This window comes from Mauremys mutica, chromosome 9, assembly GCF_020497125.1.
Source record: "Mauremys mutica isolate MM-2020 ecotype Southern chromosome 9, ASM2049712v1, whole genome shotgun sequence".
NCBI classification, from domain to species: domain Eukaryota; kingdom Metazoa; phylum Chordata; order Testudines; family Geoemydidae; genus Mauremys; species Mauremys mutica.
The window spans coordinates 55,221,864-55,237,619 of NC_059080.1; the positions used below are offsets into that span (position 1 = coordinate 55,221,864).

The 15,756-nt window shown below is 44.5% G+C and overlaps 1 protein-coding gene across 4 annotated transcripts in view; it reads right to left on the bottom strand.

The window, feature by feature from the left end:
• The window catches only part of VPS8 (VPS8 subunit of CORVET complex), a 254,665-nt gene that overhangs the window by 68,474 nt on the left and 170,435 nt on the right, over positions 1-15,756 (bottom strand). For all 4 annotated transcript variants that reach the window (XM_045030079.1, XM_045030078.1, XM_045030077.1 and 1 more), the window contains 2 exons: positions 5,603-5,706; positions 1,990-2,071 (listed from right to left, as the gene is read on the bottom strand). In XM_045030079.1, coding sequence (XP_044886014.1) covers positions 1,990-2,071; positions 5,603-5,706 — 186 coding nt within the window. The remainder of the gene's footprint in view (positions 1-1,989; positions 2,072-5,602; positions 5,707-15,756) is intronic.

Consider the following 15,756-nt stretch of genomic DNA (forward strand, 5'->3'; position numbering starts at 1 on the left):
AGCTATACAACTCTTTGGGGCTGGGATGACCTTTTTATTATGTGTATACAGTTCTCAGCAGAATGGTTCCCAGCTTCCCGATTGGACATCTAGACACTATGGCAATATAATTATTAAACAACAACCCACTTTAGAATGGAATAAAACTGGTTATAATTCGGGATCCAAGTGTGTAAAGGGAGGAGAATAGTTCCTTTACACTTTTTCCTCTAAAAGGGTTGGGTGTTTCCTTCCTTTTTAGGTACATTAGCCCAGAGAACCACCTTCAATTTCCAGAATTAATTTTAATAATGAGCTTGCTTAAATGGATAAGTTAGATTCAATGGCTCCCCTTTGCCAAAACGTGATGGCACACCCTATCTTTGGCCATGGCTCTGATGACAGATGATCCTCGCTCTCCAGAGATCACTGTGCGGATTAAAAGCCCCAGGTTCTTAGTCTCAGTCAATGCATGGTCACTCTCCAATGATGAACCAGCAAAACCCTATCCACTCATTGCACATAGAGATAGTGACCTGCTGTTAGAGGAAACAGTCACTGGATTGCACTGGGACCACAGTATTTACTGCACCAATGAATTGTGGAGATTGATGGGGAAAAGAAGGAGAAAATGGAGGCAAGGAAGAACTATCAGATGATCCCAGAGGTCCATGACTTTCCCAAAAGCCTCAGAGCAGAATTAGCACAGTGAGCTGCTATTATGCACACAGAGGCAAGAGACCGGAGCTGTGATGCAGTTATCAAACCTAACCAGGGATGCTGTGCAGGTACTAGGAATTTTGACCCATGCGCTCCCTTTATAGTCATGGATGGTTGGAGTCAGCCCAGCAGTTTGTTCCAGACTAGTGGACTGAATGTGTATGAGGAAGATAGGAGGGAGGCAGTATGGTCTAGTAGGTGAGACCTGGACTAGCAGCCAGGAGACCTAGGTTCTAGTCTCAGCTTGGCCGCTAACCTAATCTGACGCTGGACAAATCACTTCCCCTCCCATCTTCATCTGTTTAATCTATTTAGACTGTCAGCTCTTCAGGGCAGGGATTGTTTGTACAGCACAAAGGAGCATCATGATGCTACCATCATAGAAATAAGACAATAGCATGAGAAAATTCTTAAGTGTGGGAAGGCAACAGTGTATTATCTACCTATGGAGAGGGGCTGGAGGCAGACAGAATAGGGTTAATTTTTAAGGCAACAAAAGGAAATGTTTAATCTGATTTTTTATTCCTCTTCTGACATTGGGCAGAAGAAATAACAGTTGATATCAACTGTTAACACACAAATGACAACCACCTAGTTACAAATAATGGGCATGCACGTCCTTGCTTGTGTTTCTGTGTCAGATTTGCTGTGTGTGCCATCTAACAGTTGCACAACCAAGTTTTCTGTATAAATTCACTTCCATTTATCTGTAAGTACCTACAGGAACTCCTAGTGCATGCACATCACTTGCATGCATACAGAATAACTATGGTGGATCAGTATCCAAAGAATGAACCCAAAAGACCCCAAATCTACCCTCTAATGGAAAGCCTAAGAAACATACAGGCCTTGAAACAAAACAGACCTATATTGGTTCAAGGAAAAGAGTTCCAGAGTCATTTAAAGCAATAGGTTCTTAACTGAGATGCCTCAGCTAATTGCAACTGCCACTGAGTCACACGAGGAAGCAAGTAGTCTAAGTAGCCAGGACCAGATGATTTAGGACTTTACAGGTCAAACAAAACTTACATTGTACTTGAAAGGCAACAGGAACCAGTGCAGACACTGTAAGACAGGTGTAATGTGTTCCTGGTGAAAAGTGCTACTTCACAGCTGGAAGAGAGCATCAGCACTTTTCACACAGGTGCACACCCTAGCTTTGTTTCAGAGTTGTACACAAGTTCAGTCACAATGCTTACTTCCTCATGTTTGGTCAGGAGAAAAGGAGAAAAAAAAAACTGAGGTCACATTTTCAGTGGTATCTGGTGCCACAAGGTGCCAACAACTTACGTTCAGAATACTGACACAACACTGTTGAACTGGATAGCTTCTGTGGTGACATCATAGCCTCCAGGAGAGGAAACCAGAGTGCCTAGAAAATTAAGTGCACAATAAATCCTACAACTCTGGCAAAAATAAGTGATTACTAGCACTATCAAGCAATTAAAAAAAGGAATAGTGATTAATGGCACTGTTAAACAACAAATACAATACCACTTATTTTATATATTTTTGGACCTTTACTACATTTTCAAAAATATTAATTTCAATTACAACACAGAATACAAAATGTTCAGCGCTCACTTTATATTTCTGATTACAAATGTTTGCACTGTAAAAAACAAAATGTATTTTTCAATTAACCTCAAACAAGTACTGTAGTGCAATCTCTTTATCATGAAAGTTGAACTTACAAATGTAGAATTACGTACAAAAAACTGCATTCAAAAATAAAACAATGTAAATCTTTAGAGCCTTTAAGTCCACTCAGTCCTACTTCTTGGTCACCCAATCACTCAGACAAATATGACTGGTTACAATTTGCAGGAGATAATGCTGCCTGCTTCTTGCTTACGTCACCTGAAAGTGAGAACAGGCATTTGCATGGCACTGTTGTAGATAGTGTTGCAAGATATTTATGTGCCAGGTGTGCTAAAAATTCGTATGTCCCTTCATGCTTCAACCAACATTCCAGAAGACATGCTTCCATGCTGATGATGGGTTCTGCCTGATAACGATCCAAAGCAGTGCAGACGGACATGTTCGTTTTCATCATCTGGGTCAGATGCTGTCAGCAGAAGGTTCATTTTCTTTTTTGGTGGTTTGGGTTCTCTAATTTCTGCATCAGAGTGTTGCTCTTTTAAGACTTCTAAAAGCATGCTCCACACCTTCTCCCTCTCAGATTTTGGATGGAACTTCAGATTCTTAAACCTTGGGTCGAGTGCTGTAGCTATTTTTACAAATCTCAAATTGGTACTTTCTTTGCATTTTGTCAAATCTGCTGTGAAAGTGTTCTTAAAATGAATATGTGCTGGGTCATCATCCGAGACTGCTATAGCATGAAATATATGCAGAATGTGAGTAAAACAGAGCAGGAGACATACAGTTCTCCCCTCAAGGAGTACAGTCACAAATTTAATTGACACTTTTTTAACAAACATCGTCAGCATGAAAGCATGTCCTCTGGAATGGTGGCCGAAGCATGGAAGGGGCATACAAATGTTCAGCATATCTGGCATGTAAATACCTTGCAACGCCAGCTACACAACTGCATGTGAATGCCTGTTCTCACTTTCAGGTGACATTGTAAATAAGAAGCAGGCAGCAGTATCTCCTGTCAACGTAAACTAACTTGTTTGTCTTAACGATTGGCAGAATAAGAAGTAGGACTGAGTGAACGTGTAGGCTCTAAAGTTTCACACTGTTGTGTTTTTGAGTGCAGTTATGTGACCAAAAAAAAGCTGGTGGCCAGAACTTCATTGCAATCTGAAATTGATGCAGCTGATGCTGCAACAAGATCAATGGCAACTGCCACTGTGATGCATGAGGAATCATGGCTACACTCTTCAGGGTTTCCCAGAGAGGTCAAGAACACTGTAGAGCAGGGATGGCCAACCTGTGGCTCTGGAGCCACATGTGGCTCCTTGTATAATAGGCACTGACTCTGGAGCTGGAGCTACAGGTGCCAACTTTCCAGTGTGCTGGGGGGTGCTCACTGCTCAACCCCTGGCTCTGCCCCCACTCCACTCCTTCCCTTGAGCCTGCTATGCCTTCACTCCTCCCCCTCCCCGCCTCCTGCACGCCACAAAACAGCTGATCGGGAGGTGATGGGGAGGCACAGATTGGCAGGGCTGTCGGTCGGCGGGAGGCGCTGGGAGCAGGGGGGATCGGATGCGGGAGCTGCTGAGATATTACTGTGGCTCTTTGGCATTGTATACTGGTAAATTCTGGCTCCTTCTCAGGCTCAGGTTGGCCACCCCTGCCGTAGAGTACTTGCATTTCAAGATCAATCTTTTCAGTGAAAAGACAGATGAGTCTTTGCACTCATTAAAGGATTCCAAGGCTCCCCTCTGCTCCCTTGGTATATACACACTAGGCCTGAAGAGGAAATACCATAAGTGAACATACAAACTGAGGCCTATGCCGCAACCATTTTATCATCAGCACAGGAACCACCTGTGATAAAGTTCCTTCTCTACCTTGGTGGGTCCTGCACTTATTGGGTCCTTCACTCGCTCCGGGGGCCCCGGAAAACTCTCGCGGGGCCTGGGACCCCGGAGCTTCTTCCGCTCCGGGTCTTCAGCGACAATTCAGCAGCAGGGGGTCCTTCCGCCCCGGGACCCGTCGCCGAAGTGCCAGGTCTTCAGTGGCAATTCGGCAAAGACCCCAGGGCCCCTGAATCCTCTGGGCAGCCCTGGCTTGTGATCCACTATGACCTCCAGATCCCTTTCCGCAGTACTCCTTCCTAGGCAGTCACTTCCCATTTTGTATGTGTGAAATTGATTGTTCCTTCCTAAGTGGAGTACTTTGCATTTGTCCTTATTGAATTTCATCCTCTTTACTTCAGACCACTTCTCAAGTTTGTTCAGATCATTTTGAATTTTAATCCTATCCTCCAAAGCACTTGCAACCTGTCCCAGCTTGGTATTGTCCATAAACTTTCTAAGTGTACTCTCTATGCCATTATCTAAATCACTGATGAAGATATTAAACAGAACCGGACCCAGAACCGATCCTTGCGGGACCCCACTCATTATGCCCTTCCAGAATGAGCGTGAAACACTGATGATTACTCTCTGGGAACGATTTTCCAACCAGTTATGCACCCACCTTATAGTAGCTCCATCTAGGTTGTATTTCCATAGTTTGTTCATGAGAAGGTCATGTGAGACAGTATCAAAAGCCTTACTAAAGTCAAGATATACCACATCTACTGCTTCCCCCCCATCCACAAGGCTTGTTACCCTATCAAAGAAAGCTATCAGGTTGGCTTGACATGATTTGTTCTTGACGAATCCATGCTGACTGTTATTTATCACCTTATTTTCTTCAAAGATGACTATTTGTCAGGACCTAGCCTTTTCTACTTTCTCAAAGGGTGTGTTCTCAGCAGATTATTACATTCTGTTTCACCACAGACACTCTCCTGCGTACATAGAAAATCATCAAGCTCCAGGGATATGTCTCTGAAGATCTCACAAACACCACTCTCTGATCACAGAACCCCTCAGAGCAACAGCCCCGCTTCCTTGTAGGAGGTAAGCCAAAGGCATTTTGAGTTCCAGTTTCTGGCTAACTCGCAGTATACACAATGGCCCAGCTTTATAGAACCATGCTTTCACCTCTATGTAAGTTGAGATCTGTGCATATAGGTCCCACAAAGCATGCCCAAATCCTGACTTGCAGGTGTGCACTGGGCATTGAGCATGGACAAATCAGGCACATGCAAAAGTAGGTGCATAGATGTGAAGCAAATCTGTATAATGATAGGAATCTACCAAATCACAGGTGTGCAGGTTCAACTGAACAGAAGACTAACTTAACGGATACTGAAAATGGAACTCTTCCTTCCACATTTGCATAGTACTACAAGCCCTAGTAATAGTGCCTTTTATCCCCTTACCTCTCGCTGCTGCTGGTTTAAACTATGTGAATTCCTCTGGCAAAGTGCAATTGTTTTCACTAAGGTATCTTCAATATCCTTTAATAAGTCGAGTTCTGTTGATTCTAGGTTAATGAAAAACAAAGATTACACCATTGTTCAGATAGTTTACGTGCCATTACTGCTAAATCATTCCAAAAAATAAAACCATGCTGCTCACCTAATAATCTCTTCCCTGTATCACAAACAACTGTTATGAAGACAGGCTCTGACCCTTTTTTGTGGATTCAGCTCTATAGCAGAATAAACTGTGCTTTGCAAAATGCTTTATGCAACCATATTAGTAACATCTGAGTTTTGGCTTAGCTATGCCTTGACACTGATTAAAAATGTCATGTTTTTATTTGCTGCTATTGAGTCCTGGAGCTCATGAACAGAGAGCATAGTAGGAACCACACTATGTTTCCTGCCAATGTAGCAGAGTTGCTTCCTTTGGGTTATTTGCCTAGTTTTCGGTAATGATAAAAACTGATACAAAGTGCTGTGAGGCTGTAATATTTGTTTGCTGCAGAAGCAACAGGTAAATTTCTTAATTTCATTACTGCATGTTTCCTGATGAAGAGCATGCCCACAGTGAGTAGTGGGTTTCAAAAAACAGGAACTGCTACATCAGACCACTGATCAATCCAGTCTAGTTGTGTCCTACTTCCAAGAGTGGCCAATACCAATTACTTCAGGAAAAAAAAAAAGTTAAACCCCTCACCCTAGACAATCATCATATAACTTGTTCAAAAGGAAAGAGAAAATTACTCACCTTGCAGTAACTGAGGTTCTTCAAGATGTGTGTCTCTGTGGGTGCTCCACTCCAGGTGACTGTGCATCCCGGCACTGTTGATCAGAGATCTTCGGTAGCAGTGCATGGTCGGGACACACGTGGCTCAGCTGCTGTCTCGCAGCGTCATTAGGGTCTGCCTGAGTGTGTGCATCCCGCACCCCCCTCAGTTTCTTCTCTACCGTAGAGTTATCTGATTAGTACTCCAAAGTAGAGGGGAGGAGGGTGGGTAGTGGAGCACCCACAGGGGGACACATCCCGAAGAACCTCAGTTACTGCAAGGTGAGTAACTTTCTCTTCTTCAAATGCTGTCCCTGTGGGTGCTCCACTCCAGGTAAATGTGAAGCAGTACCCACTATGGTTGGTGGGATTTTGGAGTTGCGTAAGGAATAACAGTAGATAGTACTGTATGGCTGATTATGGCGTCTGCTGTGGTATCCTGTGTGATAGCATAATGTTTGGCAAATGTGTGGTCAGATGTCCATGTGGCCGCCTTGCATATGTTTGTAATAGGTACGTTGTGGAGGAAGGCAAAGGATATTGACATTGCTCTAGTAGAATGAGTTCTAACACTCTCTGGTGGTTGAACATTCTGGGTATGATAGCAGGACCTGATGTAGTCCAAGATCCACTTGGAGAGTCTTTGCTTAGAGATAGCATCACCCTTTGATCTCTCAGTAGTAGAAACAAATAGCCTAGGGGATTTACAAAATGGTTTAGTTCTGTCAAGATAGAATGCAAGAGCCCGTTGGACGTCAAGGGTATGTAATGCAGCTTCCTGTGGAGTCGTATGAGGCTTGGGATGGAATACAGGTAAGTGTATTGGCAGGTTAAGGTGGAAGGTAGACACCACCTTGGGGAGGAATTTGGGGTGGGTTCGCATAGTAACCTTGTCTTTAGAGAAAATGGTGTAGGGAGGGTGCCATCAGGGCGCTTATTTCACCAACCCTTCTTGTTGACGTTATGGCAACCAAGAAAGCCACTTTCAAGGAAATGTGGAGCAGGGATGAGGTGACTAGGGGCTTGAAAGGGGGTTTCATAAGAGTGCAGAGAACTAGGTTGAGACTCCAGGAGGCTACTGGTGAATGAATCTCAGGGTAGAGATTTTGCAGGCCTATGAAGAAGTGTTTCTTGGTGGGGCACGCGAAAAGTGAATAGCTGTCCAGAGTGTCATGGAAGGTGGTAAGGGCCACGAGGTGTACTCTGATAGAACTGAGCAAAAGCCCGTCCTGTTTCAGTTCGAAAAGATAGTCTAAGATGTCAGGGAAGGTTGCAGTCTGGGTGTATCAGGCATTTGTGGAAGCACCAGATGGAGAAGCGTTTCCATTTCTGCAGGTAAGTCTTACGAGTGGAGTCCCTTCTACTGTGCAGGAGGATGTGTTGGACCTGTTCCGAGCAGGCTAATTCATAGGATTGAAACCATGAAAGAGCCACACCATCAGATGGCGTTTGCGGAGCTGCGGATGAAGAAGCCAACCGCAATTCTGGGAGAGGAGATCTGGTCTGTCAGGGAGAGTCCGGGGAAGACGGATAGACATGCATAGCAGGTAAGGATACTATGGCTGCCTGGGCCAAGCTGGGGTAATAAAGTATGACCGAGCCTTGTCCTCTGTGATCGTGCGTAGAACTCTGTGTATCAGTGGAATCAGTGGAAAAGCGTACATGAGGGAGTTGTTCCAAGGAATGAGGAACACATCCCCTAGAGATGTGTTTCCGAGTCTCGCTCTGGAGTAAAATAGATGTTATTTACAGAGTGCCCCAGTGGGAGAAGAGCTGTCGGAGTATCGTGGGATGTAATTCCCATTCATGTTCCTCGGAGAAGTGTCTGCTGAGCATGTCGGCAGTAGTGTTGTTGAATAGTTGAATGGCTTCTGTGCATAGGGAGTCAGATTGTGCTCCTCCCTGCTTGACAGCTCTGAGTTCTAGAAGATTGATGTGCAGATGCAACTCTGATAGGGACCAGTGGCCCTATGCCTTGTGCTCGCCTAGATGTGCTCCCCAACCTATCTGGGAAGCATTTGTGGACAGAATGAGTAATGGGGGGTGTGGATGGAAGGGAACACCCATGCATAGGTTCTCTGGTTTTGTCCACCAATGTAGGGAGGCCAATATGTTCGATGGTGGAGTCAGTGTTACGCAGAAACAGTGTCTTCTGGGTTTGTCGTTGGAGTTGAACCAACCCTGAAGGCATCTCATGTGCAGTCTGGCGTATTTGGCCAGGAAGGTGGTGGCTGCTATGTGACCAAGAAGCTGAAGGCAGGTCCATGCCTGTATTCTGGGGCGAACAGAGATCATGCATATGAGATGCACAATAGTGAGAAATCACAGGAAGTGTGTGCTGGATGAATGGATATATGGAAATAGGCGTCTTGTAGGTTGATGGCTGTGAACCAGTCCCTCCCTTGTTCCAGCACAGGTATTACTGTGCCCAATGTGACCATCTTGAATTTTTGTACACGTACAAAGTTCTTCAGTCGGTGTAGATCTAATATAGGTCTCCACCCCCCGCCTTTCTTTTGGGAGTAGAACTAGTAGGAGTAGAATCCTTTTCCCTGATGTTGCGTCGGTACGTTTTCGACTGCACCTAGGTGGAGAAGATGAGCCACCTCCACGCGGAGAAGGTGCTCATGAGAGGGGGTCCCTGAAGAGGGACAGGGAAAGGGAAAGGGTGGGCAGGGAAGACAGGAAAGGGATGGAGTAACCTGACTGAACTATTTCCAGGACCCAGCAGTCCTGCGTGATCTGTTGCCAGACATCGTGGAAAGCCTGGAGGCGGTAGCCAAATGGAAAATAGGTGGCAGAATCAAGGGGTGGTCATGCAGACCCCTGACCAGCACTTCAGAATTGTTTGTTTCCCGATGGATGGGAAGTAGTTGGTTGCACCTGGTTTTGCTTGTGCCTAGGAGGTTTGTTGCGGTTTCTCCCAGTGTCATACGGTCTGGACTGGGGTCGGTGATACTGTGGTCTCCTGGGGATGAATGGGTATATGCCCAACGTGCACAAAGTAGCTCTAGGGTCTTTCATAGTGTGAAGAACTTCGTCTTTTTTTGGAAAAGAGTTTATCTTTGTCAAAGGGGGGATCCTTCACTTCGGTCTGCAAATCTTTGGGGATACCGGATGCCAAGAGCCAGGAAAACCGGCGCATTACCACAGCAGTGGTAGCGGTTTGGGCTGCTGATCAGCTATGTCCATGGGCGCTTGCAGTGCCGCCCTAGACACCAATTGACCTTCGACGAGGACTGACTTGAAGTCTGCTCTCCTGTCCTCCGGTATATGGGAGGCAAAATCAAAGAGCCTGTTGTAGTTGTCAGTCATAGCTTGCAAGGAGGGCGGAATAATTTGCAATTCTAAATTGTAGAGTAGAAGAGGTATAAACCTGGAGTCCCAGGAGGTCAACGCATGTGAGGTCCTTGTCCTGCGGAGTGGGCTGGTAAGATGGGCTCCACCTAAACCAAAGTGGATCCAGAGTGCTAGCACTTAACATTAAAAAGGTTGCAGACCAGTTTTTAAACTGAGAGTTGGGGAAAGCTGATTGCTGCAGCAGAGCACGTGGATCAGACAGAGACTTCTCTTAGAGGAGAGTCTATTGATGGAGATTCTCTAGGTTCTAGTCAGGAGGAGAGGATGGAAAAGGATAAAGTATGGGCCAGATCAGACCAGAAACATTCACATAAAAAAGAATCTGATACATCAGAAAAGGGCAGACAAACAAACAGTGACAAGTTTTTAAAGTACTTGTACACAAATGCTAGAAGTCTAAATAATAAGATGGGTGAACTAGAGTGCCTCGTGTTAAAGGAGGATATTGATATAATAGGCATCACAGAAACCTGGTGGAGTGGGGACAATCAATGCGGCACAATCATTCCGGGGTACAAAATATACCGGAAGGACAGAACAGGTTGTGCGGGGGGGAGTGGCACTATATGTGAAAGAAAATGTAGATTCTATTGAAGTAAAAACCTTAAAGGAATCCACATGTTCCATAGAATCTCTATGGATAGTAATTTCATGCTCCAATAAGAATATAACCTGACCAGGACAGTGATAGTGATGATGAAATGCTAAGGGAGATTAGAGAGGCTATCAAAATAAAGAACTCGATAATAGTGGGGGATTTCAATTATCCCCATATTGACTGGGTACATGTCACCTCAGGACGAAATACAGAGACGAAATTTCTTGATACTTTAAATGACTGCTTCTTGGAGCAGATGGTACAGGAACTCACATGGGGAGAGGCAATTCTCGATTTAGTCCTGAGTGGAGCACAGGAGCTGGTTCAAGAGGTAACTATAACAGGACCGCTTGGAAATTGTGATAATAATATAACAACAACATTTAACATTCCTGTGGTGGGAAGAACACCTCACAGCCCAACACTGTGGCATTTAATTTCAGAAAGGGGAACTATGCAAAAATGAGGTTAGTTAAACAGAAATTAAAAGGTACAGTGACTAGAGTGAAATCCCTGCAAGCTGCATGGACACTTTTCAAAGACACAATAATAGAGGCCCAACTTAAATGTATACCTCAAATTAAAAAACCACAGTAAAAGAACTAAAAAAGAGCCACTGTGGCTTAACAACCATGTAAAAGAAGCAGTGAGATAAAAAGACATCTTTTAAAAAGTGGAAGTCAAATCCTAGTGAGGTAAATAGAAAGGAGCATAAACACTGCCAAATTAAGTGTAAAAATGTAATAAGAAATGCCAAAAAGGAGTTTGAAGAACAGCTAGTCAAAAACTCGAAAGGTAATGTTTTTTAAGTAAATCAGAAGCAGGAAGCCTGCTAAACAATCAGTGGGGCCCCTTGATGATCGAGATACAAAAGGAGTGCTTAAAGACAATAAAGTCATTGCAGAGAAACTAAATGGATTCTTTGCTTCAGTCTCCACGGCTGAGAATGTTAGGGAGATTCCCAAACCTGAGCCGTCCTTTGTAGGTGACAGATCTGAGGAATTGTCACAGATTGAAGTGTCACTGGAGGAGGTTTTGGAATTAATTGATAAACTCAACATTAACAAGTCATCGGGACCCGATGGCATTCACCCAAGAGTTCTGAAAGAACTAAAATGTGAAATTGCAGAACTATTAACTATGGTTTGTAACCCGTCCTTTAAATGGCTTCTGTACGCAATGACTGGAAGCTAGCTAATATAACGCCAATATTTAAAAAGGGCTCTAGAGGTGATCCTGGCAATTACAGGCGGTAAGTCTAAAGTCAGTACCGGGCAAATCTGTTGAAACAATAGTAAAGAATAAAATTGTCAGACACATAGAAGAACATAACTTGTTGGGCAAAAGTCAACATGGTTTCTGTAAAGGGAAATCATGTCTTACTAATCTATTAGAGTTCTTTGAAGGAGTCAAACAAACATGTGGACAAGGGGAATCCAGTGGACATATTTATCTCGTTAGACTGACCTAACACTTGGTAAAGCACCCCCATCCTTTCATTTATTTATACCTACTGTATTTTTTACTTCATACATCTGATGAAGAGGGTTCTAGCCCACAAAAGCTTATGCCCAAATAAAATTGTTAGTCTCTAAGATGCCACAAGGACTCAATTTTTTTTAATAGTGTCCTTAGATTTCCAGAAAGCCTTTGACAAGGTCCCACACAGAAGACTCTTACATAAATTAAGTTGTTATGGGATAAGAGGGAAGAGCCTTTCATGGATTGAGAACTGGTTAAAAGACAGGGAACAAAGGGTAGCAATAAATGGTAAATTTTCAGAATGGAGAGGGGTAACTAGTGGTGTTCCCCAAGGGTCAGTCCTAGGACCAATCCTATTCCATTTATTCATAAATGATCTGGAGAATGGGGTAAACAGTGAGATGGCAAAGTTTGCAGATGATACTAAACTGCTCAAGATAGTTAAGACCAAAGCAGATTGTGAAGAACTTCAAAAAGATCTCACAAAACTAAGTGATTGGGCAACAAAATGGCAAATGAAATTTAATGTGGATAAATGTAAAGTAATGCACATTGGAAAAAATAACCCCAACTATACATATAATATCATGGGGGCTAATTTAGCTACAACTAATCAGGAAAAAGATCTTGGAGTCATCGTGGATAGTTCTCTGAAGATGTCTATGCAGTGTGCAGTTGCAGTCAAAAAAGCAAACAGGACGTTAGAAATCATTAAAAAAGGGATAGAGAGTAAGACAGAGAATCTCTTATTGCCCTTATATAAATCCATGGTACGCCCACATCTTGAATACTGCGTACAGATGTGTGGTCCTATCTCAAAAAAGATATACTGCCATTAGAAAAAAGTTCAGAAAAGGGCAACTAAAATGATTCGGGGTTTGGAAAGGGTCCCATATGAAGAGAGATTAAAGAGGCTAGGACTTTTCAGCTTGGAAAAGAGGAGACTAAGGGGGGATATGATAGAGGTATATAAAATCATGAGTGATGTGGAGAAAGTGAATAAGGAAAAGTTATTTACTTGTTCCCATAATATAAGAATTAGGGGCCACCAAATTAAATTAATGGGCAGCAGGTTTAAAACAAATAAAAGGAAGTTCTTCACACAGTGCAGTCAACCTGTGGAACTCCTTGCCTGAGGAGGTTGTGAAGGCTAGGACTATAAGAGGGTTTAAAAGAGAACTAGATAAATTCATGGAGGTAAAGTCCATTAACGGCTATTAGCCAGGATGGGTAAGGAATGGTGTCCCTAGCCTCTGTTTGTCAGAGGGTGGAGATGGATGGCAGGAGAGAGCTCACTTGATCATTACTTGTTAGGTTCACTCCCTCTGGGGCACCTGGCATTGGCCACTGTCGGTAGACAGGATACTGGACTGGATGGACCTTTGGTCTGACCCAGTATTGCCGTTCTTATGCTTTGTTCTCTATGTCACTGCATCCACCACAAGAGAAGTGGGTGGGAAAAGAAATCAATGTCCCTCGTGGGCACGTTGTATTTACGTTCAGCTTTCTTGCATGTTGGTGAAATGGAGGCAGGGGTCTGCCAGAGAGTATCAGCTGGTTCTAGGAGAGCTTCATTTATGGATAGTGTGATCTTTGAGGGTGCAGAGGGTTGGAGGATTTTGAGGAGTCTATGTTGTGGTCTTCTGGACTTCCTCCAAAGGGATGTCCTGGCTGAGTGCCATTCTCTTGAAAAGTTCCTGGAATTGCTTAAAGTCCTCCATGTTTTGTGGAGGTGGAGGCATGAGGGCGTCTTCTGTGGCTGATGGCGAGGCAGGAGCCGGTAAATTCGGGAAGGTTCATAGCCCACCTCTTCAGGAGGGGGTTCAGAAGCTCTAGATGTTGATGGAGCCGGAGACATAGGTGAGCTTGTGGTCCGGTAGAAGGGGCGCAAGGAGGAGCAGTGGCAGGAGCTGACCACGGGTACCACTGAGGCCAGGGCACCGGGTAGGAAAAGTTGGGTCCCGGCCACTGGGGGACAAAGTAGGGAAACTGAGGCTGATTCTTATGATGCGCCATGTCTTGGGGTATGTACAGCTCTGGTGGAGGGGGAGACTCAGGCAGGGAGAACTCTGCCTGCTGCAGTGTGCTGTTCTCACTATCAGTGAAAGTAGCCAGGTCAGGTGGTGAGAGCTGCTGTTCAAAGAGTGAGTATTCCACGTGGAGGAGAGGAGAGTCAGGCTCAGGGGCCACAGAGATATCCTGCTGATGCAGGAATTGTTGCTGCTCCCTAGGCTGGTGTGCTGCAGAGTGTGGATGTGAGTGGCAGCCCAGAATGATTTTAGTTTCTTTTGCAGGAGCCATGAGACATTTGTAAGTGCCCCACAGGGGGTCTGAAACTGCTCCAGGGGTGGCAGGCAGGCTTGGTGCCGACTTTCTTGTCGGCACCGCGTGGAACACGTTGCCGGCACCGGGCCCATTGTCGGTGCCGGAGGGACCAATGCCGAGGAGAGCTTCTGGGAAGTCGGGTCCCTGCTTTTAAGCCCCATGTGAGTTGCTTCTGAAGTGCAGGGGCGGTCAGAGTTGTCTGTTCTTGGTGCTAGCAGCACCAAGGGTAAAGACCCTGCAGGAGATCTTTTACACTTTTGAGTGTCTCTGAGAGGAGACATTAGGGCTTCCTGCCTCTTCCCGTGAAAGGGTGAAGCCGTGCTCCCAGGCTGTTCTGACTTGGCAGGGGAGCCTGAGGGAGAGGGTTTACTGCCATTTTCCGTAGGCAGCTGTAGAGCTGTCTCCCTGAGGAGCCTTTTTAGCCACAAGTCTGTGTCATGACAAGCTCTAGTTTTTAAGATGGTGCAGTGGAGACACTTCGCAGGGATGTGCATCTTGCCAAGGCATTTAATGCAGAGTGAGTGCCCGTCAGACCGTGGCAGACTCCTCGCAGGAGCAACATTTCTTAAAGCCTGGCGACCCTGGCATAATGAAAGTATGAGCGGGCAGGGAAGTCTCAACAAGAGACTAACTGGAGGAAAAAAAATTTTTTTTTTAAACTAATGAACTATGCTAAAGGAAAGGGAGAACTGGGAAATGGCTAGCTAACTATTTCTATTTTTCTCTACTTATTTCCTACAGTAACCAGGGAAGAGATGACCACTGCCCCAAGTCCCGTCTTCAGCTGAGGACGATTGAAAAGGAACTGAGAGGGGTACAGGATGCGCGCGCTCAGGCAGACCCTAACGACACCGCAAGACAGCAGCTGAGTGCGTGCATCCCAACCAGACACTGCTACCGAAGATCTATCAACGGCGCCAGGACGCACTGTCACCTGGAGTGGAGCATGCACAGGGAAAGCACTCGAAGAAGAAGTTTCTTTCTATACCCTGACAAGTTAATGGTTGGCTTATTCCTGAAACAGGAGAGAGGTTATATCATATCATGTTTGTCCTATCTAATATAACTATAGATGTTGTCATCTATATACATGTCTGATGGCTTTTTATTCCTAGTAAGCTCTTGGTCTCAACTATATCCTGTGGCAATGGGCTGTACGGGCTAATTCTGCTTTGTGTAAAAAGACACAATTTAAAAGGAAACAGAAGTATGAGTAAAATGCTGACTGTATTAGCTATCTTATTCACCATGCACACTGCTAAATGCAAATGCATCAAACCACTAAGATGTGACAGGATTGTAGTTTCTCATAAAAGCTCACATTTAGCTCCTCGTGACCGCTTTATAAGGGATTGAGGGACTTTTTGGTAGTCCATAACTCCAGAATATATAATGTAGTCTTTTTTCTCATTGTTTCTTCAACCAAGAAGACTCTCAATCTGTAAGATGAAAGGATCACTATGTGGAAGATTTCTCTATCCCTGGAATCCTGAAATGGGATCAATTACTGCCAGATGTTTCTCATTTTCAAGGACAAAAATAATGAGCTGTCAGATCTTTCTGTTGTGAAATTCGAAT